The sequence below is a fragment of the Jaculus jaculus genome, chromosome 12 (genome assembly GCF_020740685.1).
Source record: "Jaculus jaculus isolate mJacJac1 chromosome 12, mJacJac1.mat.Y.cur, whole genome shotgun sequence".
Taxonomy (NCBI): domain Eukaryota; kingdom Metazoa; phylum Chordata; class Mammalia; order Rodentia; family Dipodidae; genus Jaculus; species Jaculus jaculus.
The window spans coordinates 67,273,007-67,290,027 of NC_059113.1; the positions used below are offsets into that span (position 1 = coordinate 67,273,007).

General features: G+C 44.4%; 1 protein-coding gene across 1 annotated transcript; it reads right to left on the reverse strand.

The window, feature by feature from the left end:
• Window positions 1-14,169: 14,169 nt before the first annotated feature.
• Window positions 14,170-14,361, reverse strand: Smim43 (small integral membrane protein 43). The gene has a single exon (XM_045130828.1). The coding sequence runs from the start codon at window positions 14,359-14,361 to the stop codon at window positions 14,170-14,172; it is 192 nt and encodes a 63-aa protein (XP_044986763.1).
• Between the last annotated feature and the right edge of the window lie 2,660 nt (window positions 14,362-17,021).

Here is a 17,021-nt window from a genome sequence, read left to right on the forward strand (position 1 = left end):
AACTTCATCAAGTGCTAGAAGCTGTCCTTGGCAGCCATCCCATAGTCCTGGCATCTCCATTGGGTCTCCAACTGAAACCCATGGTTTATCCTCATGGCTCCAGCAGGCCTCCATGCAGGTAATCCAACAAGCTTGCTTCACACTGCTCATGTCCATTTCCAAAATACAAAACGGTGTTGCAAATTTAATTACCCTTGTTTCCTGCATTTGTTATACACCATAATACAGGTTGGCTACCAACTGGTTAATCCAGGAGGAAAAAGCAGACTTTGAAGAACAGGACACTCCTTCAGCATTTAGACCCCTTCAAAAGAGTCTCTATTCTTCGTGTTGTCCCAATGCAGAACATCTGGCCCCATCTCAATGGTTGTATTATCTCATACAATTGCAGCTGAACAAGCAGCATTGTTGGCCCAAAGATTTCATTTTTTTCTGTGCCATATGCCACTGGTCACACCAGTTTATTTCTACATAATGCAACCCCTGCACAAGTTCTCAGGACATGGGTGTAACAGCAAAACTCTCACACAAACTGCCTCTAGCCCAGTCCAGGCAAAGCTCTTTCTCACTCTCACAAGGCAAACCTCACAGTTCATAGTTCTTACTGCATTCAGGTCTTTTAACTCTGACCAGAATAGTCCATGAAGCTGTACTTATAGCACTTCAAGGTGTCTCTTAAGCCAAGATTTCAAATCCTTCCACATTACTCTAAAAAATAAGCTCCAAAAAGCCAAAAGTCACACAGTCAGGTGTCCAGCAGTAATGATTCCACGTCTGGTACTAATTGTATTGTTGCAGTCATGTTCATATGTCTGTGAAAACACCCAACCAAACGAAGCTTGTGGTAAAAAAAAAAAAAGGGGGGGTATTTATTTTGGCTTACAGACTCGTGGGAAAGGTCCATGATGGCAGGGAAAACAACAGTATGAACAGAGGGTGGACATCACCTCCTGGCCAACATCAGATGGACAACAGCAACAGGAGAGTACTTCAAACATTAGCAAGAGGAAGCTGGCTATAACACCCATACAAGCCTGACCCCTACAACAATACACTGCCTCTAGGAGACTTTAATTCCCAAACTGGCATCAGCTGCACTCAAAACACCTAAGTTTATGGGGCCACCTGAATCAAACCACCACACTATCTATTACTTCCTTTGAGACAGGGTTTCTCATTGGACTGGAGCTTACCAATTAGGCTAGACTAGCTAGACAGAAACCCCCAGAGATCCTTCCATTTCCTCCTTCCAGCACTGGTATTACAGATACACACCACCACCCCCAACATAGGACTCAGATTTAAGTGAAGGAAGCCTAGAATCCAGTGGAGTTTTCTTACTGAATTTGACTATTTTCAAACATTTTTGATATATAAATGTGTGTATGTGTGTATGTGTACATACACTCAGTCTTTGACTAGGCATTTGTTTTAAAAATTCAGGCTCATAAATTTATAGTGAATGGCAAGGCTTACAATAGGACCAAGCCATGTGGGAATGGCATGTTGAAGGCCCCATGAAACAGAATACAGCCAGAAATAGACCTAGTCATTTGATGTTGTCTCAGATGACAAAGCGATTTCCTTGGGGAGGGGACCCTAGGGGGAGGGAGGAGAGCTGATTTATTTATATTAAAAAAACATGTGTGGTGGCACATGCCTTTAATCTCAGCACTTGGGAGGCAGAGGTAGGAGGATACATAGTGAATTCCAGGTCAGCCTGAGCTAGCATGAGACCCTACCAAAAAAAAAAAAAAAAAGATGATTAAGAAGAAATATGGGCTGGATGTATGGCTTAGCCCTTAAGGCGTTTGCCTGCAAAGCCAAAGGGCCCAAGTTTAATTCCCCAGAACTCGTGTTAGCCAGATGCACAAGGAGGAACATGTCTCTGGAGTTCATTTTCAATGGCAGCATGCCCATATTCTCTCTCTCTCTCTCTCTCCCTCTGTCTCTGTCTCTGTCTCTGTCTCTGTCAAATAAATAAATAAAACTTTAAAAAGAAATATTAGAGCTGGAGAGATGGCTTAGTCGAACTTGTGTAGGGGAACTTGTGTAGGAGAACTTGTGTAGGGGAACTTGTGTAGGGGAACTTGTGTAGGGGAACTTTTGTGTAGGAGAACTTGTGTAGGGGAACTTGTGTAGGGGAACTTTTGTGTAGGAGAACTTGTGTAGGGGAACTTGTGTAGGGGAACTTGTGTAGGGGAACTTGTGTAGGGGAACTGTGTAGGAGAACTTGTGTAGGGGAACTTGTGTAGGGGAACTGTGTAGGGGAACTGTGTAGGGGAACTTGTGTAGGAGAACTTGTGTAGGAGAACTTGTGTAGGAGAACTTGTGTAGGGGAACTTGTGTAGGAGAACTTGTGTAGGAGAACTTGTGTAGGAGAACTTGTGTAGGGGAACTGTGTAGGGGAACTTGTGTAGGGGAACTTGTGTAGGAGAACTTGTGTAGGAGAACTTGTGTAGGAGAACTTGTGTAGGAGAACTTGTGTAGGAGAACTTGTGTAGGGGAACTTGTGTAGGAGAACTTGTGTAGGGGAACTTGTGTAGGGGAACTGTGTAGGGGAACTTGTGTAGGGGAACTTGTGTAGGGGAACTTGTGTAGGGGAACTTGTGTAGGGGAACTTGTGTAGGGGAACTGTGTAGGGGAACTTGTGTAGGAGAACTTGTGTAGGGGAACTTGTGCAGGGGAACTTGTGTAGGGGAACTTGTGTAGGAGAACTTGTGTAGGGGAACTTGTGTAGGAGAACTTGTGTAGGGGAACTTGTGTAGGGGCACTTGTGTAGGGGAACTTGTGTAGGAGAACTTGTGTAGGGGAACTTGTGTAGGGGCCCTGCGACAGGCCCTGAGGTCACAGCACATGTGTGAATGCTACTTCCCCTGTGAGCCAACCTAAACCTTGCTAGACTCTGCTGACGCAGGAAACGAGCCAATGAAAAAGGGACAACACAACGCCAAACAAGGGAAGGACCAATGGCAAGCGGGGAAGGGGTATATAGAGATGTCTGTTTTCACATTCTCACCTGAGGCCGAGTCTGTGTCCCTGACTCTGCGCCTTCTTACTCCCCACCCCCAAGGGCTCTTTGGGGGGGATCCAGCAACAGCTGGTGCCCAAGGTGAAGCTCCTTACCCCTGCAGGCACGGGTTCTGACCTCGTGTCTTGGGTCCTGATTTTTACTCTCTTTCGCTGGCTGTACTTCCATTTTTCTCCTGCTGGCAACCTCGTAGAAACCTTCCTCTCTCGCGGTGCCCCCTGCTCCGTGTTTTCTCGGTAGGTTGGCCCCTTTTGTGTTCCATGTTCTTTGCCCCTCGAAGGTGAGCGAGGCGGCCTCTCTTGTTTTTCTCTCGGTGTTTGTCCGTCGGAACGTTAGGAAGGTACATTCTTCTTGCTCAGTTCACCCCATACGGGCTGACCACCCAGAAGTCCGAACCCTGGAGTGGTCACCCGACTGGCCCTCCTCGACCAGAGACACCGTGTGGGCATAGGACTGTGGCCTAAAGAACCTCGGAAGTCCCCCACTAAGCACAAGACACACGCCCCACACTTCTTGTCTCTTCTGCTTTCACTTTGCCTGTGAGATGGGCAACCTGCCATCACACAGCAAGGAGCCCCAAGTCAGGGCACTCAAATCCCTTTTTGTAACTCGGGGACTTAAGGTTAAGTCTGCAGAGCTGGAGGATTTTTGGAATGAGGCTGCAATACTGGCACCCTGGATCTCTCTTGAGAACATGCGGGACCCCGACTTATGGATGAGGATTCTCTTCTCGCCAGGAAGCACGAAGTTGGCTAGGGGATTGTTCCCCCTGCCTCTTTTGTCCCTATTCCCCTTGCTGTCATAGCAAGTTTGAAGTCTTCTCCTGAAGAAGTTACATCTGCCCTGGCTGGTGCCTCCACGGCAGCTACTGTACCTTCAACTCAAACCACCACGGCAGCAAAGGTTTTAAATACTATAGTTGAAACCACATCCAGAGCCCTGCGATCCTAAAAGCTAATGAACGCTCACCTCCATATGGCTATACTGAACTTACAACAACAAATTGACCTAATGGGGGAGGAAATCAATACTTTAAACTCTCTAGTCAGATACACTTGTGATCCATGGTTCTCATCCTTTTGTCTGACCCCCTTTCCTGTCCATAATATTACCCAGAGGCTCCATGAACTGGCTAATTATATTAAGGGTTCATGGTTACAACAGTTCCTAAATTACACTTTCCAACTAACATATGAAATACAATCCCTTAATCAGATTCACGTTGAAGTACTGTCGTTTGATGACTCCTTCATCCAAAAGATCTGGAATAATATTAAGACACTTTGACCGAGGCTTGGATCATTACATATGCTATTATGGGTGGAGTTATTTTGTTGCTAATTGTTCTGCTTAAGTGTCTCCTACAGCATGTGTCATGCCAACGCACCATCGGTAAGTCTACACTCCAGGTACTCATGGCTCTTGAACATCCTAATCGTGGCCCACTTCATGAAGTCATCAGGCTTGGCTCACGGAAATCCGTGAAGCCTCTATATAAATTGCCCTCCCAAACACCCTGGCATGTCTCCCAAAGTGATCATCCTTCCAGGGCCAATAGTCAAAGATGGGTAATGTCCTCTTGGGCTGGGTCAACCTAAGACAGTACATGAATTAAAAATTCATGTGCCAATGATGGGTAAGGCTTAACCTTGAAGAGGACAACCTAAGACAGACACTGTCCATTATGCTGGGTGCCCTCTGAGGCAGGAGTAATAAAACCAGAGCATTGGGCTCAAACTCCCACTGGAATGCCAAAAGAAATAAAAGAGGTTGGAAATGTAGGAAAAGCATAGTGGGAGGGGGAGGTGGGATGAGGCCCTGAGATTACAGCACATGCAGAGTGCTACTTCCCCTGTGAACCCACCTAAACCCTGCCTAAACACCTGGACACCCCCAGACACCACTGACACAGGAAACGAGCCAATGAAAAAAGGGACAACACAACGCCAAACAAGGAAAGGGCCAATGGGAAGCAGGGAAGGGGTATATAGAGATGTCTGTTTTTCTCAGTAAACTAGTCTTCTTTCAGCTTCTCGCCTGACTCCTGGAGTCTGTGTCTTTGACTCTGTACCTTCTTACCCCCACCCCCAAGGGCTGTTTGGGGGAATCCAGCAAAAAACTTGCCTTCAAAGTCAAAGGATCCAGGTTGGATTCCCCAGGATCCAAGTAAGCCAGATGCACAAGGTGGCACATGCATCTGGAGTTCATTTACAGTGTCTGGAGGACTTGGTGCCCCCAGTCTCTCTCTCTCCCCCTCCCTCACTCCCTCCCTTCCTAGCTCCCTCTTTATCTCAAGTAAATAAAAATAAAAATATATTTTAAAAAGAAAGATTATTGTTTATCTCATACCATGTACAAAAATTTAATTCGAGATAACAAACAAGAAGCTGTAGATATGGCTCAGTGGTAGAGTACTTGCCTAGCATGCACAAGGCCAAGTGTTCAATCCCCAATGCCACACACAAAACAATGAATACATAAAAGATGAGTTAACAGAGCTGGGCATGATGGTGCATGCCTTTAATCCCAGCACTTGGGAGGCAGAGGTAGGAGGATCACCTTGAGTTTAAGGCCAGCCTGAGACTACATAGTGAATTCCAGGTCAGCCTGAGCTTAAGTGAGATCCAACCTTGTAAAAAACAAGAAAAAAGATGAGTAACAGAACTAATACAAGCTAAAATCATACTTCTACCTTAGAAAACATAGGAGAATATTTTTGGTTATCTAGGGTGGGGCTGGGGAGTGGCAAACATCTCCTAGACAGGACACCAAGGGCAATAAACATAAAAGGGAAAGTAAAAAATTAAACTTCAAAGTTAAAAACACATCTTTTAACAGCATTGCCAATGAATTAGATTAGCCATAAACAGGGATAAAATATTTGCAAAGCATATATCTGCTAACAGACTTTGTCTGTGGGGTAACAAGAATTCCCATAGCTCAACAGAACAACTCTAAGCAGAGCACTTACAGACAGGTCCTAGGGATGCTTCATGTGGAAAATAACATTATTCGAAAAAAGAATGAATTCAATAACACTACAACTCATATACTTTCCTCAAACTTTGAAGATAATAGAAGAACCATTTAATGTTTGTAAAAGATGATACTAATTGGCATATAGACTTGCCTAATAAAGGGGAAACCTAGGGCTGGAGATGCAGCTCAATTGGTAGACTGTTTACCTAGCATTCATGGATCCCTTGGTTCAATCCCCAGCATGGCATAAACCAGGCATGGTGGCACACTCCTATATTTCCTGCATGCATTCAAGAGATGGAGACAGGAGGATAAGAAATTCAAGGCTGGGCTGGATAAATGGCTTAATGTTTAAAGCACTTGCCTACAAAGCCAAAGGACCCAAGTTCGATTCCCCACAACCCACGTGTAAGCCAGATGCACAAGAGGGTGCACATATCTGGAGTTCGTTTGCAGTGGCTGGAGGCCCTGGCATGCCCATTGTTTCCCTCCCTCCCTCTGTCCCTTCCCCCCCGTCTCCCTAACTACTTCTCTCTCTCAAATAAAGAAATATGTTTTTAAGAATAAAAGAAATTCAAGGTCATCCTTAGTTACACTGTTGAGTTCAAGGCCAGCCTGGACTACATGAATGCTAGGTAAGAGACATGGAGACCCTGCTTCAAAAGGAGGGGTAATAGCTCTGACATAAAAATCAGTTTTTCTTTCCGTTTATTAATCTCATCATAGTAAGCTTAACAAAGTTTGGATAATAGCAATTCACCAAAAACATCACGCAAAAGCCTAAGTTACACACACTGATTATTATCTTGCAGGCTTTTTAAGAAATATAAACAACTGAGTGTTTTGAAAACATACACAAAATAATCATTAGTGTTCAGAATTTTACAAAAGAAAAATAGCTGGCAATATCCTGCACTGCAGAACAAATTGAGTTCTGTCAGGTCAATGACCAGGCACACATACTGGGACCAGCAGGGTGAGATGGACCAGTGGCTGCCAGTTTTCCATCACCAGTTTCCACTAGTTACGAACAACACCTGGTCCAGGAAGGCATGCAATACCTCAATTTAGTTACAAGATACCATTTCTTCCTCTGGGGGATAAGTTCAATGCAGAAGGACAGTGAAGACCAAGGAACATTAAACACTTGGCTGTCGTCCATCATCCCCACTAGCTCTTAAACACAAGAAAAAGAAGAATGTGAAAGGTGCTTGCAGAAACCACTAGTCCTGTGTGGCTGTCTCAATTAAATTAAATATAAGCCCCATTAGTAACATTCCAGTGTCTACCAGCATGAGTGACTAGCTGTCAGATTGGACACTACAGATATAGAACAAATCCTTCACAGAAAGTTCTTTTGGACAGCTCTGGATGTGGGAAGTGTTTCTCCCTCTCTGTTCCCCAGGATGTAGGCTGTGTGTGGAAGCAGCTTTGAGTCCCAGTTTCTGGATTGGGGGAGGGGTCACCAAAGGAAGTCAGGTAGCCTTTCTTGGTGTAGAATATGAATGGGGTGGTCTTTTATGGGGTTCATAATACACAAACCTAGATTCCACCAAAATTTAATTGATAGAAAAATTAGGGAGAGGGAAAAAATGTTTATCTTCTATCCTCCATAAAAGAGATGGAGCCCACCCATGAAGTGTGCTGATCTCTAAGACCATCTGGAAAATCTGGGTGTGGAGTAAGTGTGTTGCCAAGACAGAGGAGGTGATCCTGACAAGGGTTTCTGAGGAACTGGGCACATCTTCATTCTGCTCAGCTCAGTTACTTGGAGATTTGCAGGACTAAGCAAACCGCGGGTTGGATCTCTTTTGAACCCTATTCTCCCTCACATAATACTTTGTAACCAGTGTGTTGGCCTTCTGCTCTCCACCCAAGATCCTCTAATTGTCCTTCTTAACAAGAGAGATCAGATTTTGAAGGCTACAAAAACTACGTTTCTCAAGTAATCCTGCTGAGACCAGTGGTGGTGACACAGTCTGGCCAATAAGATGTTAGCAAAAGTTGGTGCTGAGAAGCCCTTTCAGAGGAAGCGGATTCACAGTGGCATGCCCTGTTTTCCCTTCACACTTCTTTCTTCTGCTGTGAAGAGCTGTGGAGACCATCTTGGAGCCTGGAGAGAAAAGCCCAGAGACCTTAGCACCCACATGCAGTATGACACTGTGAACAATCGAGGAGCCACATGTTGTGAGTTACACGAGAAAAGAACAAAAACTTCTAATAAAAAAAAATATGTGGCCCGAGGATATGGCTCAGTGGTAAATGTGCTTGTTTATAAAGCCTGACATCCTAGGTTTGATTTCCCAATGCCCATATAAAGCCAGATGCATAAAATGGCACATGTATCTGGAGTTCATTTGTAGTGGTAGGAGGAGTTGGTACACCCATTCTCTCTGTCTGCCTCTCTCAAATTAATTAATTAATTATTTTTTAAATCATGTGTATATGCATGCTGTGTGTGGCAGGGAGATACATACATATGTATGTGTGCACATGTGGAGTTCAGAGGACAACCTTTGGTGTCGCCTCCAGTAACACCATTTTTTTTGAGACAGGGTTTATCATTGTCTTGGAATTTACCAAGTAAGCTAGACTGGCTGGCCAGCAAACTCCAGGGATCCCCCTGTCTCTACCTTCCCAATACTGGGATTGCAAATGTGCACAACTATGCCTAGACTTTTTTTACATGTGTTTTGGGGATGAAACTCAGGTCCTCATGCTTGCAAGGCAAGCACTTTCCATACTGAGCCATCTTCCCAGCCTTTCAACAATAACTTGTTCATGCCCCTACTTAGTAACTTTCTGCTCTATTATCAAGATAGCAATCATCTTGATTCCTAACAGGAAAGTTCCAGTTTTATGTGGACCAGGACTGGAAAGATGGCTCAGCAGTTAAAGTGCTTGCCTGCAAAGCCTTGACCTGGGTTTGATTTCCCCAGTACCCATATATGCACCCAAGTACCCAAGATGCACAAATTAGCATATGCATGTGGAGTTCGCTTACAATGGCTAGAGACCCTGGCATGCCCATTCTCCATTTCTCTCTCAAAAAAGAATCTGGACCTAGTCAATAAATTCAAGTAACTTCATAGTTATGCTAATAACACTAATTAAACATAGAGGTTCTAAACTTGAATATAAAGGTCAAGAATGGCACAGATAATCAGACTCGTTTAAAAAAAAAAAAAAAGCAGCTGGGCATGGTGGTGCATCCCAGGCAGTGGTTGCCATGAGTTCAAAGCCACCCTGAGACTACATAGTGAATTCCAGGTCAGCCTGGGCTAAAGTGAAACTCTACTTCAAAACACCAAAACAAAGAGGAAGTTGTTAGCCCATCATAGTGGTGCACACCTTTAGTCCCAGCACTCCTTTAATACCAGGCAGAGGCCACCCTGAGACTGCATAGTGAATTCCAGGTCAGCCTGAGCTAAAGTGAGATGCTGTTTTGCAAAAACGAGCAAACAAACAAAAAGTAGCTGTTGCTAATGCATTTGAGAGTGTTTTTAAAGCTTGATCCATGAGAAACTTGTTTTATTTCCTGAGTGTCTGTTATGTTCTATTGACTGTCCAAACACTAGCTGCCTTTCTGATTGTCCAATTGCTGATGTGGTAAAATACTCACTAGATCAGTATCTGATGCTCTGTAAACAAAATAAGAAATTGAGACTGGAGAGATTTGTGTCACTGATTTAAGAAAAAACAACCTCAAAAATCTGCAACTCAGTTCCTTTCTTTTATATGGATACAGCACATACCTGAAAGTGAGAGAGAGAGAGTGTGCCTGTATGTATGTATGACGTGTGCATGTATGGGTTAGTGTGCACACCACAGCGTACATGTGGAGGTCAGAGGACAACCTCAGGGTCTGTCAGCCTTTGACTTCCACTTTATTTGAAATAGGGTCTCTCTTGTTCACAATTGCCAATGCCAGATTAGCTGCCCCTCCAGCTTGGGCTTCTGAATCCTTCTGGTTCTGCCTCCCATTGCCTTAGGTAAATTGGGATTACAGATATAAGCACTTGCATCCAGCTTTACATAGGGTCTGCAGATCTGAACTCAGATCATCAGGCTTGCACAGGAAATGCTTTTAACCACTGAGCCATCTCCTCAGCTCCAATAAAATAACTTTAACTATGAATTTAGTTTAAATAAGCCCAAATACCACATGTTAGCTGCAAAAGCTATAAAAAAAATACTCTGCAGGAACTTTCCACACACTATATTAGTTATCACTAGAATTCCAAAAGCCCCTAGATTAGTGCTTATGATTTAGAAAAGATCCAACATCTCCCATTCTCCTTAGATGGTCTAGCCATCTCCAGTGCTGAGAATTTTCATCATTTGTGATTTAATCCTAGTGAATTTATTTTGAAACTACAGCCAAAATTGGGAACTTGGAATGTCACATTAAAAATAGGGTATTGCATATTTTCACTTGCCTCGTTCCAAGTTTCCACCCCTGCAATGAACCAAAAACAAATCCTGGCACCTTGTCATTCCCCAAAAAAGCCAGTGCAGGGCACACTCTGGGCACATTCCCTTATTCTGTAGAATCGCACCAGATGGTATCAGGCCTGTGTCTACAGCTGTGCTGTACAGTTGAAATTCAGGCATGAGAATCTACTTCATTAGACATGTTAGATTTTGCAGAAAGTAGTGCTTTGTCATTCTCACTCAATGTAAAATAGTCCTCTAATCAGAAGTACAGACAATCACAAGTTCGTAAATGAGTGAATCAATGAAGATTGTCCTAATACAATTGAAGTCATTTTGAATTGTTGAAACTGAGAATAATGAAATAAGAACACTTGAATAGATACTAATACTGCATAATTATGGCTTGTTTTCTTATCATGTAAGAAATCCAGTCACCTAACGTTGCTGAAGGTTCTAAAAAGGCTCTGTTGAAATAAAAGCTCAGGAATATTTTATAATAAACTTATAAAGTGAGCAGACATTTTAAATGTTCCTGATTTACAAAATGCTTCAGTGTCTGATTCATATTTACCCCATTTTGGAAAAAAAATGTGGTGATGCATGCCTATAATCCCAGCACTTGAGAGACCAAGGCAAATAGATGGTATATTACATTAGATTTAATATATATATTAGATCTTATCCAAGAACTTATCCAGGTAGCCCAAGATATGTGTACAGAAGTAGTTTGGGGACCAATCATTGTGCTATATGCCTGTAGGCCAGCATTCTAGAATCAAAGGCAGGAGAATTATCACAAATTCTAGGCAAGGCCAGATTACATAGTACAATCTGTCTCAATAAAAAAAAAAAAACAGTGGTTCTAATTTAGGGAATCAATCCTAGGCTGGGTTTTGAAAATGATGATTAGATAAAAGAACAACAAGAGGCAACTTATCCACAGGTGTCCATTCCATCCACAGATATCCAGTCTACCACAAGTATCCAATGCATTCACAGGTGTCCAGTCTGTCTACAGGCACCCAGTCCATCTACAGGTGTCCAGTTCATCCACAGATGTCTAGTTTTCAGAAGCAGAGCAGGTCAGATAACCACTGCAGCAAATATGAGGAATCTTAATTCTCATGGTAAAAGGACAAGTTCCAAGCAGACATTTGATATGAGGAGTAAGCATTCATTTTGGGTCTGAATGAATGAGACTTAGTAACTAAGAAGCTATTTTGTAAGGAGGTTGTGAAATGGCCCTGAACTCAAGAGGGAAACAGGGCCACTCCTTTTTCAGGCTTTTCCTTATAGAACCAGCAGAAATGGCCAAGTTCTCCATTGTCTTCTGTTGAGTAAGAGTCAACATAGATTACAATACTGGACCCCTATGGTACAGGAATAAAATACAACTAGTGCATAATTATGGCTTATTGCCTTGAAATATCAGAAATCCATCACCTTCTAACATTACTGAAGGCACCAAAGCTGGCAAGATTAAAGGACTATAAAATCAACAAGTCATGTAGGTTGTTAAAATCATTTGTAATCTGATTATTTATAAAGTATCAAATAATTGTTTTCTATCTTTATAAACAACTATAATTGCTCATTAATCACTCCTATATTCATCTTCAGTGTTCATATTAACCACACAGCTCTGTAACATAACACCACTGTAGAGAAACCAGCCAACTAGAGGCTTGTTATTCAAAGAACACTCAGTCTACATTCAGACTAGAAATTCAAATTAAGCCTTCTCATTATTCAGTTAAGAGTTGAATTTTCCACGCCTTTAATCCCCAGCACTCTGGAGGCAGAGGTAGGAGGATCACTGTGAGTTTGAGGCCAGTGAGACTATATAGTGAATTCCAGGTCAACCTGGGCTAGAGTGAAACCCTACCTTGAAAAACAAAACAAACAAACAAACAAAAAGGTGAATTTACTCAAGACATGATAGTTACAAAAAATAAACTGACCTCATTTAACAACAGGTCTATTTTGGCAAAATGAAACAAAAAGTATGGGAAATCAACTAAGAGTTCAAGCCAAAACCTGTCCCCATGTAACTTTTCTTTTTTCTTTAAATTATCTTCACAATTGTCTTCCACTTGACTTTCTTTTGCAGAGGTGTGTGTGTGTGTGTGTGTTGTGTACATGTTTCCATGTTAATATGTGTGGATGTATATGCACATATGCGTAGATGTATGTAGAAGCCAGAGATTGATATAGCTTTCCACTTATTTTTTGAGAAAGGCTTTCTCATGGAAGTAGTACTGGCTCATGGACGGGGCTATGCTAGCCAGCCCACAAGCCCTGGGAGTCCACCAGTCTCCACTTCCCCAGTGCTAGGATTGCAGGTGCATGCCCTGCTTTTATGTAGGTGCTGGTTCCCATGGTAAGCCATCTCCCAACCTCCCTCCCCCACCATTTGCCTAATATATAATCAGCACAGGCACAATTTAATGTCATTGATTTTAGTCCCCCTCTGTGAAATTTCTCTCTAAAATTAATAAGCATTTTCATTGCTACAGGCATGATATATCTTGCTCCACTCTGATACTACTAAATCCACATCACAAGACACCTACAGTTCCAGAGTGGTTATTAAAATAGCAGATGCTCCTAACTTCTCCTTCAAGTTCCCTTAAACATCAGCCTTGGTGATGGTGTAGAACACTTTGTTGTCTCAGCAGGAAAGCTCTCCAGAACTGAATGGGGGAGAGCCCTTTCTTCCTAGTATCCATTTCTTTCAATCTGAATCCTCACTTTTGGGGACCTTAAATCTTGAGACATTCAACTACAAGGGGCTCCATCTTACAGACGAGCTTCCACCTCCACTGTCCTGCCTTCTACTGTAGTTCTCAGACTGTGCCCTGGACACATCGGTCAAGGTCATTAGTATTGGGTCCAGGTACCATTAATCTAGAAAATAATCCAGATCTGATGGATAATTTCTCAGTGTAACATTGCCCGGCACTTGCTCAGGATGCACTTGAGTTTATTCCCAGCCAACCTTCCATAGAAGCTCTACTTTTTAACCTGAGCCCAAGAATGGGCCCTCTCCCCATCCCCCTATTCTTTCTCTTGAAACTACACTACAAACTCCCTTTACCCTCTTCCCTGTCCCTCATGCTGCACCACCAAAAGGATACAGGTGCACCACCAAAAGGTTACAGGCCCCAAGACATCTTCCAAGGACTCTCACTGGCAGTTTCCCCTCGCTGTCTCAAGGCCTAAGCCCACTTTTGGTGGCAGCCCTCAGGCTAGGCTTGAGTAAGGTTCCATTCCAAGGTAGGAAGGAATGTTTACTCGTATCCACCCCCACCTCCTCCACACGCACCCTCTCCCAGTGCCAAGCCTCCAGAGATCGCAGAATCCTCTCCCTGACACCACCTGTACAACTTCATCCAGGTCTCCCAAAAGCTTCAGGTGTGATGTTTCCACCTGCTGGGCAGTCTCATCTCATAGCTCGCATTCTTGGATTTTGTTGGAAGTGGCTGAAATGAGTTCACTGAATAGTATGATTTCCCACCCTTAGGTGCAAATGCTGTAAGCTGGAGAGGAGCTCCGGGTGCACAAACCATCCTCGCCCTGAAGGCTAACCTCTGGTGCCCGGGTCCCCTCGTTGCGCGACGGAGTAAGGTGGAGCGGATCCCGGAGGAGAGGAGCAGCCTCTAGGAGCGCGCGTCCCGCGCCGCCCGCACCGCTGTCCACCCTGGAGACCCACCGGCCGCCGGTCACAGCGCGTGCTCGTTGTTGAAGCCCCAGGGCTCGCGGTGTAGCGACAGCCGCCCGGGCTGCAGCGTCCCAGCCGTGCTGGCCACCGAGTTCTTCAGCTGCTTGATGACCACGAAGAGCAGCAGGAAGAGCAGGAAGAGCAGGAAGAAGAAGAGCGCCAGGTACAGCAGCAGGTTGAGCTCCCACTCCATGCTGGGCGACGCGGGGGACAGCTCGCCGCCCTGCACCTCGGCCTCCTCGGCTAAGCTCGGCTCCCGCGGGCGCAGCCCCCCAAGCGCAGCCCCCAGCGGATCTGCGGGCGCCGCGGGGCCCCTCCGCCTGCCGCCTTCTCGGGAACCAACTTCTGCGGGAGGGACTCAGAGTCACGGCTCAGGCTCCGGGGGAAGCTGGGACCGGCGTTCTGCAGAAGATCCTAAAATCCCGGTTGCCTCATCCCGCGGGGCTCCTAGTCCTTTCCCTTCCTTGTCTTCCCCAGCTCTGGTTTTGCAGTCGAGATGCAAAAGATTTCAAGGTGACTGGCGATGCTTCCTGCTGTGACATGACCTGAGGGTGCCCCAATGAGCTCCTGGTCAAGCTGGCACCTCGGAGTTGCCGAGGTTTCTTCTACAGAGATCCTGACAAAAAGCACTAAAATAAAAGTTATATTGTACAAAAAGTTTCCAAAGCCGGGCGTGGCACACGCCTTTGATCCCAGCACTCAGGAGGGGAGGCAGAGGTAGGAGCATTGCTGAGTTCAAGGCCATCCTCAGACTACATAGTGAATTCCAGGACAGCCTGTGCAGTGAGACCCTACCTTAAAAAAAAAAAAAATCACTTTCAAATGTTGGCTTGGAATTCAATTTATTTGATGAAAAGAAAAAGTGCTCCATGAAGCCATTGAGATTGCCCATACCCCATATGGTGACGCACTGACAGAAATTTAGTTGTCTAGTACAGGGTGTACTAATCAGTTTTTCCGCTCTGTGACAAAAATGTCTGAAAAAAAATTAGCTTACAGGAGGAAAGGGTTATTTTGGATCATGACTGCAGAAGTCTAAGTCCATAGCCAACTGGCTCCATTGCTTGTAGGCCTGTGGTAAGATGGGAACACCATGAAGTAAGGGGTTCAGATGGAGGAGACCAGGAAGAAGAGAGAGGAGTGCAAGGGTCTGCAGATAAAATACACTCTACAGAAGCACACCTCAGTGACTTACTTTTTCTAGCTAGGCCCCAGCTACCAATAGATGATTTTGCTATGAATTTATCAATGGATAAATTGATTCATGTAGCTATGATCCAGGCACCTCCCATTTAACCCTGCCAGCTGTAGGCTAAGCCTTCAGCACATGAACCTTTTTGAGGGACACTTCCCATCAAACCATAATACTGTGAAATCCAAAATTCAGTGACTCAAAACAGCTTAGACATTAGTTTTTTTCTCCCAGAGTCTATGGGTCAAGAACTGGAAGTACTTAGCTGTGGAGAGCTGCAATGTGCTGCGCCCTCAAGATGGCATGGGCTTCCGCCTTCCGCTAGCCCCATAGCAAGCGCTCTCTGGGATAAACAAGTCCTTATTTGGCTGAGGCTGCTTAACTAATTCTGCTTCCTTAATCGTGGATCTATCTGCATGGGCCACGTAGCTCACTAGGGTTGGCTAGCGCAGGACTACTTAGCTTGTGGGTCGGCTCTTCCCTGGGTCAGAAGATTGTTCAAGGTTCCTGAATAAACTGCTTAAAGAAGAGCTCTCGGGTGGTGTCATGGTCGAGGTTGTCACGACACTTAGCCAGATGTGGTGGGATTATACCTGTAATATATATATATCTCCTGAGTTCAGTCTGGTCACATGACATTTTCCAGGCTAGCTTGAGCTACATAGTGAGATCCCAAGTGAAAAAAATAAGAGTACTTTATCTGAGAGGATGATACTAGCTAGGGGTTTCTCAAAACAGTTGCTGCCACATGTCTGCCAGGCCTATGGCCAACTTTGGGCCAGTCTCCAGTGCGAGATTCCCTTCCAAGGGGCTCACTCACAGCTCTGGGAAGCAATACTGGCCCAAGTAGGACATCTCAGTTCCCTTCCACGTGGCACACATCTCACAGAAGCCACCAGCTTCCTGTAAGAACATACAGTCTTATAGAACCAGGCAGAAGGTTCAGGATCCCTTACCAATAGCTACACAAGTCACATACCATCACATGTGCAATGTTCTGCCATACAGCTCAGAATTGTTCTCTGTAGGAGTCCAGGGATATGAAAACCAGGCTTGGAGCTTCCTGGAGTCTGACTGTCACAGAAGATTACCACAGTTCATTTTCTGGGCCTCAAGCTTTATTTTACTTTTTAGTTGTGAAAATATGAAACTTGCTTAGACCGAGTTTGGGAATGAAGCCTCTCAAAAACACCCAATATTATGTAATGAGCTGGCCACAAGAAGTGGCTGTCCCAGTGGTGGCAGAACTGTGCACACAGAGCTGTGAACCACAAGTCCCAAAGACCCAATTTTATTCTCAGCACCACCTGGCAGTAGCTATTGTTTCTCCTACATCTCTGTCACCTCACTTGTAACATACTTTGCTTATCTCCCCATTGGATTTGTTATAAGAATAAAAAATGGGCATGATATTAATTAATAAGTCATTTTATTATATAAATATCAGGTACCATTATTATTTTGAGGTTCCCCAATTATGGTGGTTTGATTCAGATGTCCCCCAAAAACTTAAGTGTTCTGAATGCTAGATTCCCAGCTGATAGAGATGGCAGGAGGAGTGAGTGTATTGTTTGGGGTGGGCTTATGGGTGTTATAGTCAGTGTCCCTTGCCAGTATTTGGCACACTCTCCTGTTACTATGATCCACCAGGGCATGATGTC

Excerpts from the sequence above, each read along its gene's own strand:
- Smim43 (XM_045130828.1), bottom strand. The coding sequence starts at position 14,361 with ATGGAGTGGGAGCTCAACCTGCTGCTGTACCTGGCGCTCTTCTTCTTC.